Below are 15468 nucleotides of genomic sequence, written 5' to 3'. Positions count from 1 at the left end.
CTTCCTTCCCAGATCAAGAGAGAAGCCATTTCCTCCGTAGGCTTCTTGCACAGGTTGCCTAGCAACCGGAAGCACAATCTCATTAAGGCCTAAAATAAGTGCAGGCCTGTGTGGTTGAGGGAGAACCAGTGGCAACTTGTCTGTGTGTGTGAGAGAGAAAGAGTGATTCAAAAACTATTCCTTCGTGGCTGAGCTTGTGTTTTTGTCTTCCACGCTCAGCAGGAAAGGTTTTTAACAAGGAGGGGAGATGGCAAGCATTTGTGTGAACTTGTGTCAGACCCGCGGCGCAGTTAATGAAAGCCTGGTGTTCCCAGATCCCTGAGAAGCTGGGGGGGGGGGCTTGCAAAGGGTTCCTCTTTCTCTACCCACCCCCCAAAAAAGTGCTTTTTCAGCGCATGCAGCAATGTGCTTGGGTTTGTTTCCAGAGCAATGACTCCTCCAAAATGCTTTGCATGCTAGCTGGGTCTCCCAGCCGCCTTCCCCAGTTGTGTGTGTGTGTGTGTGTGTGTGTGTGTGTGTGTGTGGAATCCCACATGGGGCTTCTGGCATCCAGATGCCTCAGCTGGGGAGGGACGCCCACAGTGTAATAGTTTCCCGCCCCCCAAAAAATCCAGTTCAGTCTTTGTTTCATTTCATTCGCTTTTTGGGCAAATCTGGTCCAGAAGATGCAACTAATCATTCTAGCAGGTTTCGTTGGTTATCGATTTACTGCCATCCCAGATTCAAGCTCCTTCTGTTAATTCACAAAGCCCCGAATGACCTGGACACAAAGTAGTAGTAGTAGTAGTAGGAATTAATAATAGTAATTTTATTGTTTGTATCCTGCCCATCTGACTGGGTTGCCCCAGCCACTCTGGGAGGCTTCCAACATTTATAAAAACATAACACAGTCAAACCTCGACTCCAGGACACCTCTGTTTTAGAACATTTTGGCTCCCGAACCAAATGTAAATGCTCTGGTTTTTTAACGTTTTTCGGAAGCCAGACCTCCGACGCAGCTACTGCTTGAGTGCAGGAGGCTCTTGCAGCCAATCAGAAGCCACGCCTCGGTCGTCAAACATTTCGGAAGCCAAACGAGCTTCCGGAACAAATTACGTACGGCAACTGAGGTTTCACTGTAAAACATCAGACATTAAAAACTTCCTAATACAGGGCTGCCTTCAGATGACTTCTAAACGTGGTATAGTTATTTGTCTCCTTGACATCTGATGGGAGGGCGCCACTACTGAGAAGGCCCTATGCCTGGTTCCGTGTAACTTCACTTCTTGCAGTGAGGGAACCACCAGAAGGCCCTCAGAGATGGAAAGTAGTACCTTCAGGACTGCTTGATTCCTCCTCAATTGCCAGGGCCTTCTGAGGGGGCACTTTCCCACTTATCCCTGAGGTTCGTTTGGCCTTCACCAGGGGATGAGACTTTAGCGTGGTAGGTCCAGCTCTGTGGAACACCTTACCAATAGAAATTGGGCAGGAGCCGTCCCTGCTCGTTTTAAGACGTCTCATAAAAAACATGTTATTTGGGTAGTCTTTTCAAACCTGAGATTCTTTGCCAACCAGCTCTTTCTTATGCGGTTTAAGTTTTTTTTATTGTGATACTGTGTTTTTAATCGACATACCACCTTGCGATGGTTTTTATGAAAGTGCAGTTTACACATCTTTAAATGAACAGATGACTAGCTGGGTAGTCCTGAGGGAGTTTTCCTCTGTATGTTTGGTTGAATGTCTCCCTGCCATGTAGAAGGCCTGAAGTAAGGAAAACGAAAGCTCTCTGTTCCCTTCTCCTCAAATCACTGCTTGCGTTGGGTTTGCTCAGTAAGGCGTTACCAGGACTTTTCTCCCCGGACTCCGTTTGCATTATTTGACTTCACTAACATGTAGCGCGCTAATGGTCTCCTTTTTCCCTCCCACAGGGAGTGGAGCTGTCAGGCTTATCAGCTGCCATCAGCCATTTCCTCAACTGCTTCCTCAGCTCCTTCCCAAACCCCGTGGCCCATCTCCCAGCCGATGAGCTGGTCTCCAAGAAAAAGAACAAGAGGAGGAAAAATCGGAATTTGGGCGCCGCTGACAACACTGCCTGGGCCACCATGAGCCCTCAAGAATTGTGGAAGAACATTTGTTCGGAAGCCAAGAGTTACTTTGACTTCAGCTTGGAATGGTACGTCTCTTAAAAACCTACAAAACTCACAGCTGTCGGTCCATGGTGAGGACTCCCAGTCTTCCACACAACTGGGAATGTCTCCCCTCTGAAGTCCTAGTTTGAAAATGTGGATCCCTCTGGTGTGTTGCTTCCTTTTGACTCCCCCTTCTCCTTTTTTGCAGTGAGAGTGTTGACCAAGCAGTGGAAGTATACAGTCTACAGAAGGTCACCCTGCTACGTGAGATCTCCCTCAAAACTGGAATCCAGGTGGGGAACAATGTACACAACCTCCAAGTTCTTCTCCCTCATTTAACCCTCCGAACACAACTTGGAAGAACATAATGACTTTATTTTTAAAAGGCATTTTTCCTCCACTCTTTAGCTCAGTTTCTCAAACTTGGGTCTTCCGCTGTTGTTGGACTACAACTCCCATCATCCCTAACTCTCAGGACCAGTGGTCAGAGATGATGGGAGTTGTAGTTGCAACAACAGCGGAAGACCCAAGTTTGAGAAACACCGCTTTAGCTAGAAAAGGCTCCCAAAGCAAGTTTGAAAATATCAGCGGTAAAACAGCCCCAGGCCTTAAGCTCTTAAAAATCTTAAGGGCGACAGCACAAAAGGAAAAGGAACTGGGAGGGAAGAGGGAGGAATCACCCATTCTTGGTTACTGAGCTCTTCTGGCGTACAGGAAGAACGCACTGCGTTCCTGCCAGCCACTAGGTTATGCAATGCCACCTGAGATTAATTTCTAGCTTTGCTGATAGAAACTGTCATGCATCCCCTTCAGTTCCCTCCCTAAGAAGGAACTTTCGCTTGAGGCAGGAGAAAAGTACGGTAACTGCTGGATTTTAACCATTATTTTGCTGCTGTGCTTCAGCAGTCGTAGGTGCAGCCTAAAACCCACACACCACCTGGAAGAGCCTAATCCAATTAATTCTGCAATCTCCACCTACACTCTTCGTTTAAGACTGTGGCTAAGAGGATGGCTCCCAATTGAGTTGCCCGCGATGCCTGGTTCATCTGTAACTCGTGGGGAACCTTTGGCCCTTCAGATGTTGGCTGAACTCCAACTCCTCCCCAGCAAGGATGGCCAGTGGCCGAGGATGTTGGGAGTTGTAGGTCAGCAACAACTGGAGGGCCAGAACGTTCCCCACATCTGCTCTGAGCCATGATTTACAAACCATGGTTTTAGCTAACTGTAGCTGGTCTCGTGAACCCAGCCCCTGCAGCTTAACTATGGTTTATAAATCACGGTTAAAATGAAATAGTTGACTAGGTTTTCTGTTTACAAGCCTCGTTTGGTCACCATTAACCATGGCTCACTATTACGTGCAGACCCAGGCCTCCTCCTTTGCTATGGTCAAGGAGCCATTGCCACCCCACAGCTGCAGAGCAGCTCAAAACTCAGAGCAGTCAATGAGGGTCAGGTTTTTTTTGGGGGGGTGAGAAATCCTGGGTGGGGGTGGCAGCAGAAACACAGATGCCGAAGGGGCAGCATATGCTGCGTAGTTCCTCAGATGAAAATGTCCCTATTATCATTGGAGGGTATTAAAATCTATTTTTGAGAGAGGACTTTGCATTTTCTTTTCTCTTTTGTTTTTGCTTAGATAATATTATATAGTGCTTTTTTCTGGGGGTACGCATACCCCTAAACATTTTGTGAATCTTTTTACTTTTGTCCATTTACTGCATTTATTTTTCCCGATTTGAACCATAAAATGGTGATTTTCTTGAGTCAAAATGAGAGTACCCCTAAACATGTTTTTAAAAGGAAAAAAAGCACTGCACATATCCAGCATACAACATAAAAACGAGATGCTAAAGAATCTCCTGGACTTCCCTCCTCCCCTTTGTGGGTCCTACTGTTAACCATTTCCTGCTGCATCTTTTATAATAATCCAAATCTTTTACCTCTCCATTATGTCCAAAATTCACCATTAAACTGCAAGTGTTACTCCAGTCCTACTAACGATTTTAGCAGTTTACAATGGTTTTAAAAGATAAATTGTAAAGAATTCCCCATTCCTTATTAAAATTTTGGTCTTCCTGATTTCTGATTCTTCCGGTCATTTTTGCCTTTTCGGCATAATCCATCAACTTAATCTTCCATTCTTCTCTGGTAGGGACTTTTATCTTCTTTCCATCTCTGGAAAGTTTAGTTAGTTTGCTTTTTATTGCATTGTAGAAAAGCTTCAAAAAATTTTTATGGAAGCAAGCAACAGGATCAGTCCTCATTGGGAACACAGCTTGTCGATAGCCGCCTTAAACTGTGGCGTCCAGAACCCGTACGCAGGACTCCCAATTAGGCAACATAGAGTGGTACTTAACAACTGGCTTTTCCTTTTCTCTTAGGAAAGGTATGGAAGCATTTGTGTGTGTTTATGTTTCAGATCCTTCTGAAAGAATACAATTTTGATAACCGCCACAAGCCAACGTTCACAGAAGAGGACATCCTCAACATCTTCCCAGTTGTGAAGCACGTCAACCCCAAAGCCTCGGACGCCTTCCATTTCTTCCAAAGCGGCCAGGCAAAAGTGCAGCAAGGTATCACTTGCAATGTACTACTGGCTGTGAATTTGGTTTCGAACCAAGGTGGATAGGTCCTGGGGGTGGGGTTTAACCTTGGCAGCCCAGGGGCTCTTATAAGCCGGATCCTGACTCCCTGAGAAGTTTAAAAATAAAAAAATTAAAAACGAAAGTTTACCCAGATCTCTGTGCAAGGCATGTGGCAGGGAGAGAGGCACTTACTTTACAACACGTATGTACGGCACAGTCATTGGGGTAGGGTAGGGCCCAACACTAGGTGACGCCAGTTCCAGCAGCAGACACAGCCACGTAATTCGTAGCATTGCAGACACTGAAGGGGCTGCAACGGTCTTCTAGTCCAACTCCTTACAATGCAGAAATCGCTTGCCCGATGTGGGGCTTGAACCCACGACCCTGAGATGAAGTGTCTCGTGCTCTACCAACTGAGCTGTCCAGCAACGTTGTCCTCTTCCTCCTCCCTGCTGAGTTCTACAAGTGGGCAATATGGAGACAAAGGAGACATCTCCCTTCCCCGATTGATTGTAAGCAACAGGGTGGGGGCAGACTGAGAGGCGGTGGGGCCAGTGCCCCATTTGCACTGATAAAACCAGCCTCCACTGCTTACATCCTCCACATCCAGAAGAAAAGGCTAAGGGGTAAACCCTACACAAATCTGGAGTGAATCTCTAAGATGGTTGGATAATGCCTTGTACATCTACTTTCAGTAGCTCCTGCAGCCAGGCTGGTGCCAAACGTATTGCTCTGCTTTCCTTTGGATCACATCAGTGACGCTGAGAGGGAGGGTCTTGTCATTTGGGCTGTTTTGACTTCACCTCCAGAGGTGCACTGTTGTCTCTCGAGACAGACGGATGCCAACAACTGCTTACATTGTAGTTAAGCATCACCTGCCATCTCAAGAGTGCTTTTTCTTTGCACATTTCAGGTTTCTTGAAGGAGGGCTGCGAGCTGATCAGCGAGGCCTTAAACCTGTTCAACAACGTGTATGGCGCCATGCACATGGAAATCTGCGCCTGCCTTCGTCTCTTGTCTCGCCTGAACTACATCATGGGAGACTACTCAGAGGTATGGGCAGCCCTGACCTCTCGCTGCTCCCAAATCTTCTGTGTTACGTAGGCAGGAGGCCTGCTGGGTTGGACCGAAGGAAGGCCTCTTTAGTCCGGCCTCCTGTTTCCCACAGTGGCCAATCGGGTGCCTCTGGGAAGCCCACAACCAGGGCAGGAGAACCAACAGATCCCTTCTGCTGACTCCCCAGCCACTGGTGTTCAGAAGACACCTGCCTGTGAAACCCTGAGGGCTAACTGTAGAAGTATAATGACTTTTAGCCCTTGGTGGGTTTTAGACAAATTGGTGGAGGGAACTTGCCCACATCTTGTGGCAATGAGTTCCGCATGGTGTGAAGAAGTACTTCCTTTTTCTCTCCCGAATCTCCCCCACCAATTATCTTTGTTGGATGACACCATTGGGCTATAGGCTGACATTCCTTCCCAAAGAATCCTGGGAACTATCGTTTAAGCGTTCTGAGAAAGCAAGAAAGAGCAACTGGTTTTTACGAAGCCCAAACCCGAAAATCTCCTGGGGTTTTTTGTGAGAGGCGGAGAAGGTTTTGGGTTTTCCTGGCTTTTCAACTCTGTCTTCTTCCTTTCGTTCCAGGCCTTAAGTAACCAGCAGAAAGCAGTGCTCATGAGCGAGAGAGTCCTTGGGATAGAGCACCCCAACACAATTCAGGAATATGTAAGTAGCAGACAGCGGGGAGGGTTGAAGGATTCTGCAGCAGGCAGCTGAGGAGGCAAGGAGGAAGCGTCATGGAAACACCCCCCTGCCCACAGAAAACTAGCACATCAAGGAGAAGGCAAAACCCTTTCCCCTGAGGTGCTAGCTTTTGTGATTTCTCAATGCGGGGAGATCTTGAAATCGGAACATTCCAATTCCCCTACCATTTGCATCTGAAGTCTCCCCCCCCCCCCCCCAAGAAAATCAGTCCACTTTTCTACCATTGAGATCTGTTGCCTACAAGCGGCAGTCTCTTGGGGGTTGGTGTCACGAGTTCTGAGTTTCTCTCCCCCCCCCCCCCCAAAGTTGGGCCACATCTGCACCATGCACTTAAATAAGCATTGTTATAGCATTTTAACAGTCACTGCTTTCCCCAAAGAATCCAGGGAACTGTAGATTATTAAGGGGTGCCGAGCGTTGCTGGGAGACTCCTGTTCCTCTCACAGAGCTACAATTCTGAGCTCCCTAGGAAGGAGAGTTGTTGGTTGAACCTTTCTGGGAATTGTAGCTCTGCGATGGGGATCGGGTGCCCCCAACAACTCCAGGCACCCTTAACAACCTGCAGTTCCCAGGATTATTTGCGGGGAAGGCCTGGCTGTTTAAAGTGGCATAAGAGTTCTTTAAATATAAGGTGCAGGTGCAACATTGGGTTATGTGTTCTTCCCTTGGTGGAGACAGCTGGGTTCTGCAACAAAACATTGCAGCGCAAAGTCCTGCCTACTCAGGATGCAGCCTGTTCCATCCCCAGCAGCAAACAAATTTTATCTTCTTCATCCTAGCAGTATTCCATAGTCACTGAAAACACTCTATCCTCACTGGGTTATCTTTGAATTCCTTCCACCCACCCCCAAATCGTAAAAAAGTGTATTTCTCCAAACTCCCATCCCGATCCCCTCCAGCGGCTAATACCATGAATGATGCCAATTAGGACTATGGAAATAAAAGGCATCACAGTCCAAATTTTGGAAACAGAAGGAAGATTCTCCAGGGGGGCGGGGAGAACAGCAAGGAGGGGTGGTTCTGACTTTTAACAATTTTGTTTCTTGTTGAAATTATTATTATTATTATTATTATTATTATTATTTATTTCTAAATTGTTTATCTGCAACCAGATTCTCTTATGCCTCTTGTAGATGCACCTTGCTTTGTACTGCTTTGCAAACAGCCAGCTGTCTACAGCGCTCAACTTGCTATACCGCGCACGCTACCTCATGCTGTTGGTGTTTGGCGAAGATCACCCAGAAATGGCACTCTTGGATGTAAGTTTAGCTGTTGGCCGGCCAGGGTCTCTGGAGCCCCAGCTAAAGAGCCTGTGTGGTTTCTGCAGGCGGAACACCTAAAGCTGAACTTGACTTTTTCCAATGAGATGCAGCGTCTTGAAAAACCTCTGCCTTTTGCATTTCTAATTTGGGACACAAGTTTCCTTTGCCCTTGTGGGCTTCTAGTTCTGTGATTCAGCAGACTTGATTCTGTGCTGTATAAAACTTTTTTAGAAATTCATAGAATCATAGAGTTGGAAGAGACCACAAGGGCCATCGAGTCCAACCCCCTGCCAAGCAGGAAACACCATCAGAGCACTCCTGACATATGGTTGTCAAGCCTCTGCTTAAAGACCTCCAAAGAAGGAGACTCCACCACACTCCTTGGCAGCAAATTCCACTGTCGAACAGCTCTTGCTGTCAGGAAGTTCTTCCTAATGTTTAGGTGGAATCTTCTTTCTTGTAGTTTGGATCCATTGCTCCGTGTCCGCTTCTCTGGAGCAGCAGAAAACAACCTTTCTCCCTCCTCTATGTGACATCCTTTTATATATTTGAACATGGCTATCATATCACCCCTTAACCTCCTCTTCTCCAGGCTAAACATGCCCAGCTCCCTTAGCCGTTCCTCATAAGGCATCGTTTCCAGGCCTTTGACCATTTTGGTTGCCCTCCTCTGGACATGTTCCAGTTTGTCAGTGTCCTTCTTGAACTGTGGTGCCCAGAACTGGACACAGTACTCCAGGTGAGGTCTGACCAGAGCAGAATACAGTGGCACTATTACTTCCCTTGATCTAGATGCTATACTCCTATTGATGAGGCCCAGAATTGCATTGGCTTTTTTAGCTGCCGCGTCACACTGTTGGCTCATGTCAAGTTTGTGGTCAACCAAGACTCCTAGATCCTTTTCACATGTACTGCTCTCAAGCCAGGTGTCACCCATCTTGTATTTGTGCCTCTCATTTTTTTTGCCCAAGTGCAATACTTTACATTTCTCCCTGTTAAAATTCATCTTGTTTGTTTTGGCCCAGTTCTCTAATCTGTCAAGGTCGTTTTGAAGTGTGATCCTGTCCTCTGGGGTGTTAGCCATCCCTCCCAGTAACCAATTCCCTCAGTAACCAAAATTAACTGCAACGGATTGTGGGGGACGGGAGAGACTGCTATCTTCCTGTGTCCCTTGTTTTCAGATTTGATTTAAAATATTGTATATACAGCATTGTAAGGATTATGATGATCGTTCATTTTTATGCAGTGTTTCTGACAAGCGGAAGTTCTTCTTTTGCATAAAAATGGGGGGGTTCTCGCCCCCTGCCGCACCTCTGATCACTGTGTGTCCTGTATGTGCCATGGGGGTAGATTAGATGGACGGGCTCCTTAGGGCTTCTTTTGTGTGTGGGAAGGCCAGCTCTAGCACTAAAGGTCCACTTCTGGCCCTGCCTCACTGGAACATTGCTTCTGCCCCTAGAACAATATTGGCTTGGTCCTCCATGGAGTGATGGAGTACGATCTCTCCCTGCGGTTTCTGGAGAACGCGCTGCTCATCAACTCCAAGTACCACGGCGCCAAGTCTCTGAAAGTTGCACTCAGGTGAAACGCCCAATCCTGTTGTTTGCCCAGTGGGGAGGGAGGGGCTTTCGCAGCTAAAATACATGCATTATATTAAGGAATGCCTCTGCAAATGTGTGTATCGTGACCCGCCAGCCACGGAAATGCAATTGATCAAACGTTACATGAAAGTATTGAAAAACACTGTTGAGTGTTAAGTTGGTGGGGAGGCGTCTGCCAGACCTGCTTCTGCAACCGACTTCTCACCACGTGCGCGATCGCTTTTCAACCATGCGCAGAAACATCATTCTGCTGTCTTCCCTTTTTGCATCCTCTCTGCAGTCACCACTTGGTCGCCCGAGTGTACGAGAGCAAAGCTGAGTTCCGGTCGGCTCTGCAGCACGAGAAGGAAGGCTACACGATCTACAAAAACCAGGTAAGGGTCTCTTGCTCTGCTTTAATACATTGGACGCCTTCTGTTTCCGTTATGTATGTGCATTTGTTTAATATACATATAAGTATTAATAAATATCTGTGTGTGTTTTTGGCTAGCTTGGTGAGCATCACGATAAGACCAAAGAAAGCTCGGAGTACTTGAAATATCTGACTCAGCAGGCTGTGGCCCTGCAACGCACAATGAATGAGATCTACAAGAATGGATCCAGCGCCAACATTATGCCCTTGAAAGTGAGTTGCCCTGCGGTAGCTGCCCAGATTGGCTTTGGCAGTAAGATGTACCTCTTGTCTGAGGAATTAAGCAGCAGTGCGTAGCACACTTCAGTGTCCAGGAGTGCTGTTCAGTTTACTCTACTGCACCACTACTCGGGGATTTTTACTCCCATCTCGTCACAAGAGCTCAGCCATGGTGTTTTCCTGTCTCAGATAGCTTGGAATTGCTTGTCTTTGCAATATCCTTGAGCGATGGGGGTTAAGCAGTTGCTTGTTGAAGATCAGCCTGACCACTTCTCGGCTGGACAGGGACCTGAACTTGGGTCTGGGTCAAAGCCACACTGTTTTGTGTGTGTGAAGCACTGAGGGCTCTAGGCAAGATAAAAATGGCAGATAAAGCCAAGGCTTTAATTCATTGTAGTGCAGATACGAAGCAACTGAAGTCAGCATAATGATCCTTTGGTGACTTGTTCCCTCCCCACTCAACTGAACTGCCAGGAAACAACTCCCTTCTAAGCCTAACCTGACCTAAAGGGTTCCTGTTCTTGGGAATCGGGCTCAGAAGGGTGGAGAAGTGCATACATTTTATTTACTTGCATTTATTTCCTGTCTTTCTTCCAACCTGGAACCCAAGGTGTGGTGTACACCTGGCTCCCAGATACCATTCCAGGCATGTTTTTTTAAAAAATGTTGTTACTATAGTAACAAACCAAAAATAATACACACACACACCCCCCCAATGTAAAAGGCCATAGATCGTTTAATTAGCTAAAGACCAAGGAGAAAAGAAATGCTTTTGCCTAGTGCCAAAAGATATGTAATGGAAGCGCCAGGCACGCCTCCCTGGAGAGATCATTCTACAAATGAGGAGCCACCGCAGAAAAGTCCTGTTATTGTGTTGCTGCCCTCCGCATTTCTCATGGAGAAGGCACACGAAGAAGGGCCTCAGATGAAGACAGAAGGGTCCAGGTTGGTTCATAGGGAGAGAGCCGGTCATTTGAGGTATTGCGGTCCTGAGCCACTGTTCGCATCCTCATTGCTGGGAGCCCTTCCCAGTCGTCCAGTCACCAAGTCCTGTTTGTGTCAGAAACCCTGTGTTCTGCTCGCTACCCAAATCACCACCTCCCTTTATACTGGGGAAGAGCGTTGGCTGCCTCTAGGATCCACGGTCCCATTTAGGCAGCCCGGCATTTTTGTTTGCTGCTTAGAACTGTGCATTGGTTTCTTAGCCCCATGTGTTGCTTTTATTTTGTTGGTTAATAAGCTAATCTCTTGTTTCGTTTAGTTCACAGCTCCCAGTATGGCCAGCGTCCTGGAGCAGCTGAACATAATCAATGGGATTCTCTTCATTCCACTAAGGTAAGAGACCTCAAACTTTGTGTATCTGACTGTCTTTCTCTCTACCACTCCAGGAGTGGTGGTATGAATGGCATTGGATGTCGCCTCCATTGTTTTTAATGGGCAGGGGGGCCTTCAGGAGAATTTTGAGAATTCAGGAGAATTTTGAAGCTTAGGTGTAGGTTGGTTCGCGATTACAGGTCACTTCTTTGGCAACACTTCCTTTGGCCCTCCAGAGGTTGCTGAACTACAACTCCCATCAGCTCCAGCAAGCATCGGCCACCGATTAGTAGAGCTGTAGATGAGCAGTAGTTGGAGAGCCAAATATTCACCCTCACCTAACTTTAAAGTGCATAGCAAACTCTTCATCTGCTCTACAGTGACGGGAGTTCCTTCGTTGTGTTATAAAGTCTCTCCTGCCTTTATCTGTTCCCCTAGAGCAGGGGAGGGGAAAATGATTTCATCCCAAGGGATAGATTCCCTGCCGGACACATGGCAGGGGTGGGCGGGGCCAGAGCCAAAAATGGGCAGAGCAACTGATGCACATTTTAACATTGTACGGTAGGCTAGCACACACACACAACCCTCCATTCTGACTCATTATCATAGTACAAGGATACATTTCAGCCAGGACAAAAGCACCTGAGGTGCAAGGCTGGTGAGGGGTGTGACCTGGAACAAGGGGGAATGGCTAAAGGGGAGTCTCTAAAGAGGCGGGGGGGGGGCTCCTAGCCTGCAGTTCCATACCCCTGCTCCAGAAAGCACCAGGGCCAAATCTGCATTGCCAAAATTACCTTTCGAAAAAACTAGGAATCATCTTTCGGTATAAGATTATCAAGGAATGGCTGGACACCAAGGAGTGGAGGTGGGTGAATTGGGGGAGCCTTTAACAGCCAGGAGATGAAAGTCAGAGGCAGGGGAAAGGGGAAAGGGGGAGAGAGAGGTCAGGCTGGTGGAGAGTCAAGGGCATGGGTAGGCAAACTAAGGCCCGGGGGCCGGATTCGGCCCAATTGCCTTCTAAATCCAGCCCGGAAATTGTCTGGGAATCTGAGTGTTTTTACATGAGTAGACTGTGTGCTTTTATTTAAAATGCATCTCTGGGTTATTTGTGGGGCATAGGAATTCGTCCATTTTTATTTTTTGCAAAATATAGTCCGGCCGCCCACAAGGTCTGAGGGACAGTGGACCGGCCCCCTGCTGAAAAAGTTTGCTGGCCCCTCCTCTGTCTCCCATGACCCAGGAGAGGATTGAAGTGGGAGGAGCAGAAGCAGGTTAATCGCAGGCGGAGTCTTTGCCTGCTTGTACGCAGCTTGGATAGGAGAGATGCATAAACACAGGTCGGGTCTTTCTGTCGCGGCAACAGCTAGGGAGATGAGCTACCTCTTGTCTACCGTCCCCTGAGTGCCCCGCTTTGCGCGCTATTCCTCTGAATTTGCTCTGCCCGGGATTGCCCAGCCTTTCCCCCTTCTCCTTTCCGCAGCCAAAAAGACTTGGAGAACCTTAAAGCCGAAGTGCAGCGGCGCCAGCAACTTCAGGAGGTCCTCAAGGGCAGCGAAGAGTTGGAGTCGGAAGAAAAACCCACGGAAGAGAGCGAGCCCGAAGCAAGCCCGCCTGCAGCCACGGCTCCCTAGCTTGGGGGTCTGCGTCGGGAGAAGGCTCTGGCTGTTTGAATCTGTCCCGGGGTGGGGTGTAGGGGGTTGCTCAGCCTCTCCTCGGGGCAGCTTCTCCTCGGCAATGTGTTTTTGTGTTGTTGTTGTTTTTATTTTTTAATTTGCACTGGTACAATGAATACACAATGCAAAGAACTAAATTTTGAGAAATGAACCCTACCTGTCAAGGCGGGCACTGGGCACCCGAAACAGGCCGGTGCAACAGCTGCTGGTGCCCGGAGAGTCTAACTGGGGCGGGAGAATGCAGGGATGCCGTGGGGAGGGTGGAAAGGGGGCATGCGTGTGTGCGTGTACGTTTCAATCCATTTTTACCGTGTACATAAGAGATTTAATTCCAAGTGAGGTATAATAACATTTCTCAGGTCATTTTTTCTGTTGACTTTTAAAGGACATCTATAACTTTGCAGAAAAGGAACCTTCCCCACCTCCCGGGCCTGGTGGTTCTTCTCCCCCACCCCACCCCCCAAAAAGTTCTCCTTTTTCTTCCAACTTTTGAGGCTCAGCCCGCTGCTGCACTGTTTAGGTGATCGTGACACTATAAATATTATATATTAAATATAAATTCAGCCATATTTTTTATCTCAATGTTTTATCTTTAAGGCCTGAGCAGAGTTGGTACTGCAGAGGAAACTGTTTTGAGCAGATGGCATAGAACTTTTTTTTGGTCTAAATTTAGGAGACAGCCATTGGATTCCTTTTAGGGTTCCTCTTTTTATTCTTTCCTTGTCTTCCCCCCCCCCAAACTATTCAGATTTGTTGGGAATGTGGGGTGCGGTTTTGTTTTTTCCCCAAGTTTCATGGCCCAGGAAAAGAGATGTTGTGTGGTTTTTGTGTCCACCTGAATTCCTTGTGCTTTGCTCCCTCTTGAGCACAGCATAAGAAACAGCATCCAAAAGGAAGGGGGTATTTAAAAAGAAGAAAACCAAGCCATGGGATGCTACAGCTGTGATCATCCAGCTGCCCCCCTATGCCAAGTTAACTGTAAAAGCTTAATTGATGGCTTGGGGGCAGGGAGGGAGTGCTGAGTAACTAGGCTTGGCTCCTCCCATGTCAAAGCATCCCTAAAGTCTGGTATAAATTCCCCCCTTACCCTTTTCAACTTATACAATGGAAAATCCCTAGTGCCTATACTTTACCTCTCTCCCCACCCCCTTCTCAAAGAGTTGTGTGAATGGCATGGAACAAAAGCGCCTCGGTCGCCCCTCGCAAGTTATGCGCCCCAAAATCGTACTCGAGGAGCTGAAGACTGCTGTCCCGAAAACAACTGGTTCAATTGGTGAGCTGAATTGAATCAATGTTTGGGTTGTTTTTAAAAGGTTTATCTGTGAATGTACTAAACAAGAATCATGAACCTAAAATGAAGCTCTTTTCTCTCCCCCTAATTTCCTTCTCGCAGTGAAAATAATAATAAATTTGTATTAAATACTATATAGTATGCAACAAGATGATTGGGGGGGGGGAGGGTCTTGTTCGTGTGGAGGCTTTTTGTCCCAAAGCCTCATCAGCTTTAGAACACAAGTTTCCCAAGAAGGCATTCATTGCTGGCAATGGATGCTCTGCCCAATATTCTGCTCTCCCCTGAAGGGGGAAAACGGTGATATGTTCTTCAGCTACTCTTAATAGCTCTCACTACTGTACGTCCCTGCTATTACCGACAGGTTGAATGTGTTCGTAAGAACAATAAAGCTGATTTCCTAGCTCTGCCCTCCCTGCCTAAAGAAACACACACATCATGTTGAGTTCAAAATGCAGAGTCTGGTGGTCACCACCTCCCTCCTCTCCCTTTTGTACTAAATTGCATTTTGTCAGACGCCACCCCTGCTCACAACCACAAGAGTGAGAGGTCATGTTTCTACCATGTGACTCGAATATTGTATTTGGGGGAAGGATGGGGGGGGCGGGACTTGTGTTACAGACTCAGTGCAAGGGGTTGGGCAACTTACGCTCCCTGCGGCCCTATTAAACCTGCCAAAAACAGCTACCAAAGAAAGGTGGGTGGGAGGGGAGTGTGTGAGTGAGCGACGTCATCGTAGCGTGGCTGGAAATTGCTGCTACAGTGGGCAAAATAAAATAAAGCGAAACTTTGGCATGGTTCTGGGGCCCAGATAGCGAAGGTTGCCTGTTCCTTGATGCGAGTGCAATTTAGGTACATAGCAAGAGCCCTGCCCCCTTCCCTGGGGGAGAGAATGTTCTTTGGTCCAGATGTGGAGGTGGGGGGCGAGAGAGAAAAATACAGAATTTCCTTGGAAGTGTCTGAATAAAGAACAGATTTCAATGCAACTTTTATTTTAGGTTTTGTGTGCTTTGTTTTGAGTAGTATCTCCCAGTAATGGTTCCCCTCAAATAAATTTGTGCCATAAGCAGAAAAAGAACCATCTGCCCAATTTTTCTCGCAGACTGTGGACAATTTGGCTTAATTTTATACTTGAAGCCAATGACAGCCTTGGGTATCTGTCTCCTGAGGGGCTTTAAGGTGGTATGGTCAGAATCTTGCCAGATGCTGTGGCTCAGCTATTCTGCCACGTTATTTCCTTACGTT

At 47.3% G+C, this 15468-nt stretch overlaps 1 protein-coding gene across 1 annotated transcript in view; it reads left to right on the top strand.

The window, feature by feature from the left end:
- The window catches only part of CLUH (clustered mitochondria homolog), a 74924-nt gene extending 59715 nt beyond the window's left edge, over positions 1 to 15209 (top strand). Inside the window, exons 15-25 of the mRNA XM_080982813.1 lie at positions 1908 to 2152; positions 2317 to 2401; positions 4525 to 4678; positions 5604 to 5743; positions 6332 to 6412; positions 7585 to 7710; positions 9173 to 9294; positions 9595 to 9688; positions 9805 to 9939; positions 11207 to 11280; positions 12740 to 15209. Of these exons, the coding sequence (XP_080838939.1) occupies positions 1908 to 2152; positions 2317 to 2401; positions 4525 to 4678; positions 5604 to 5743; positions 6332 to 6412; positions 7585 to 7710; positions 9173 to 9294; positions 9595 to 9688; positions 9805 to 9939; positions 11207 to 11280; positions 12740 to 12890 (1407 nt within the window). The 3' untranslated portion in view covers positions 12891 to 15209. The remainder of the gene's footprint in view (positions 1 to 1907; positions 2153 to 2316; positions 2402 to 4524; positions 4679 to 5603; positions 5744 to 6331; positions 6413 to 7584; positions 7711 to 9172; positions 9295 to 9594; positions 9689 to 9804; positions 9940 to 11206; positions 11281 to 12739) is intronic.
- The last annotated feature ends 259 nt before the right edge of the window (positions 15210 to 15468 follow it).

Source organism: Podarcis pityusensis, assembly GCF_964106645.2.
Source record: "Podarcis pityusensis genome assembly, chromosome: 15".
Lineage (NCBI taxonomy): Eukaryota > Metazoa > Chordata > Lepidosauria > Squamata > Lacertidae > Podarcis > Podarcis pityusensis.
This window is presented reverse-complemented; position numbering and strand designations above follow the sequence as displayed.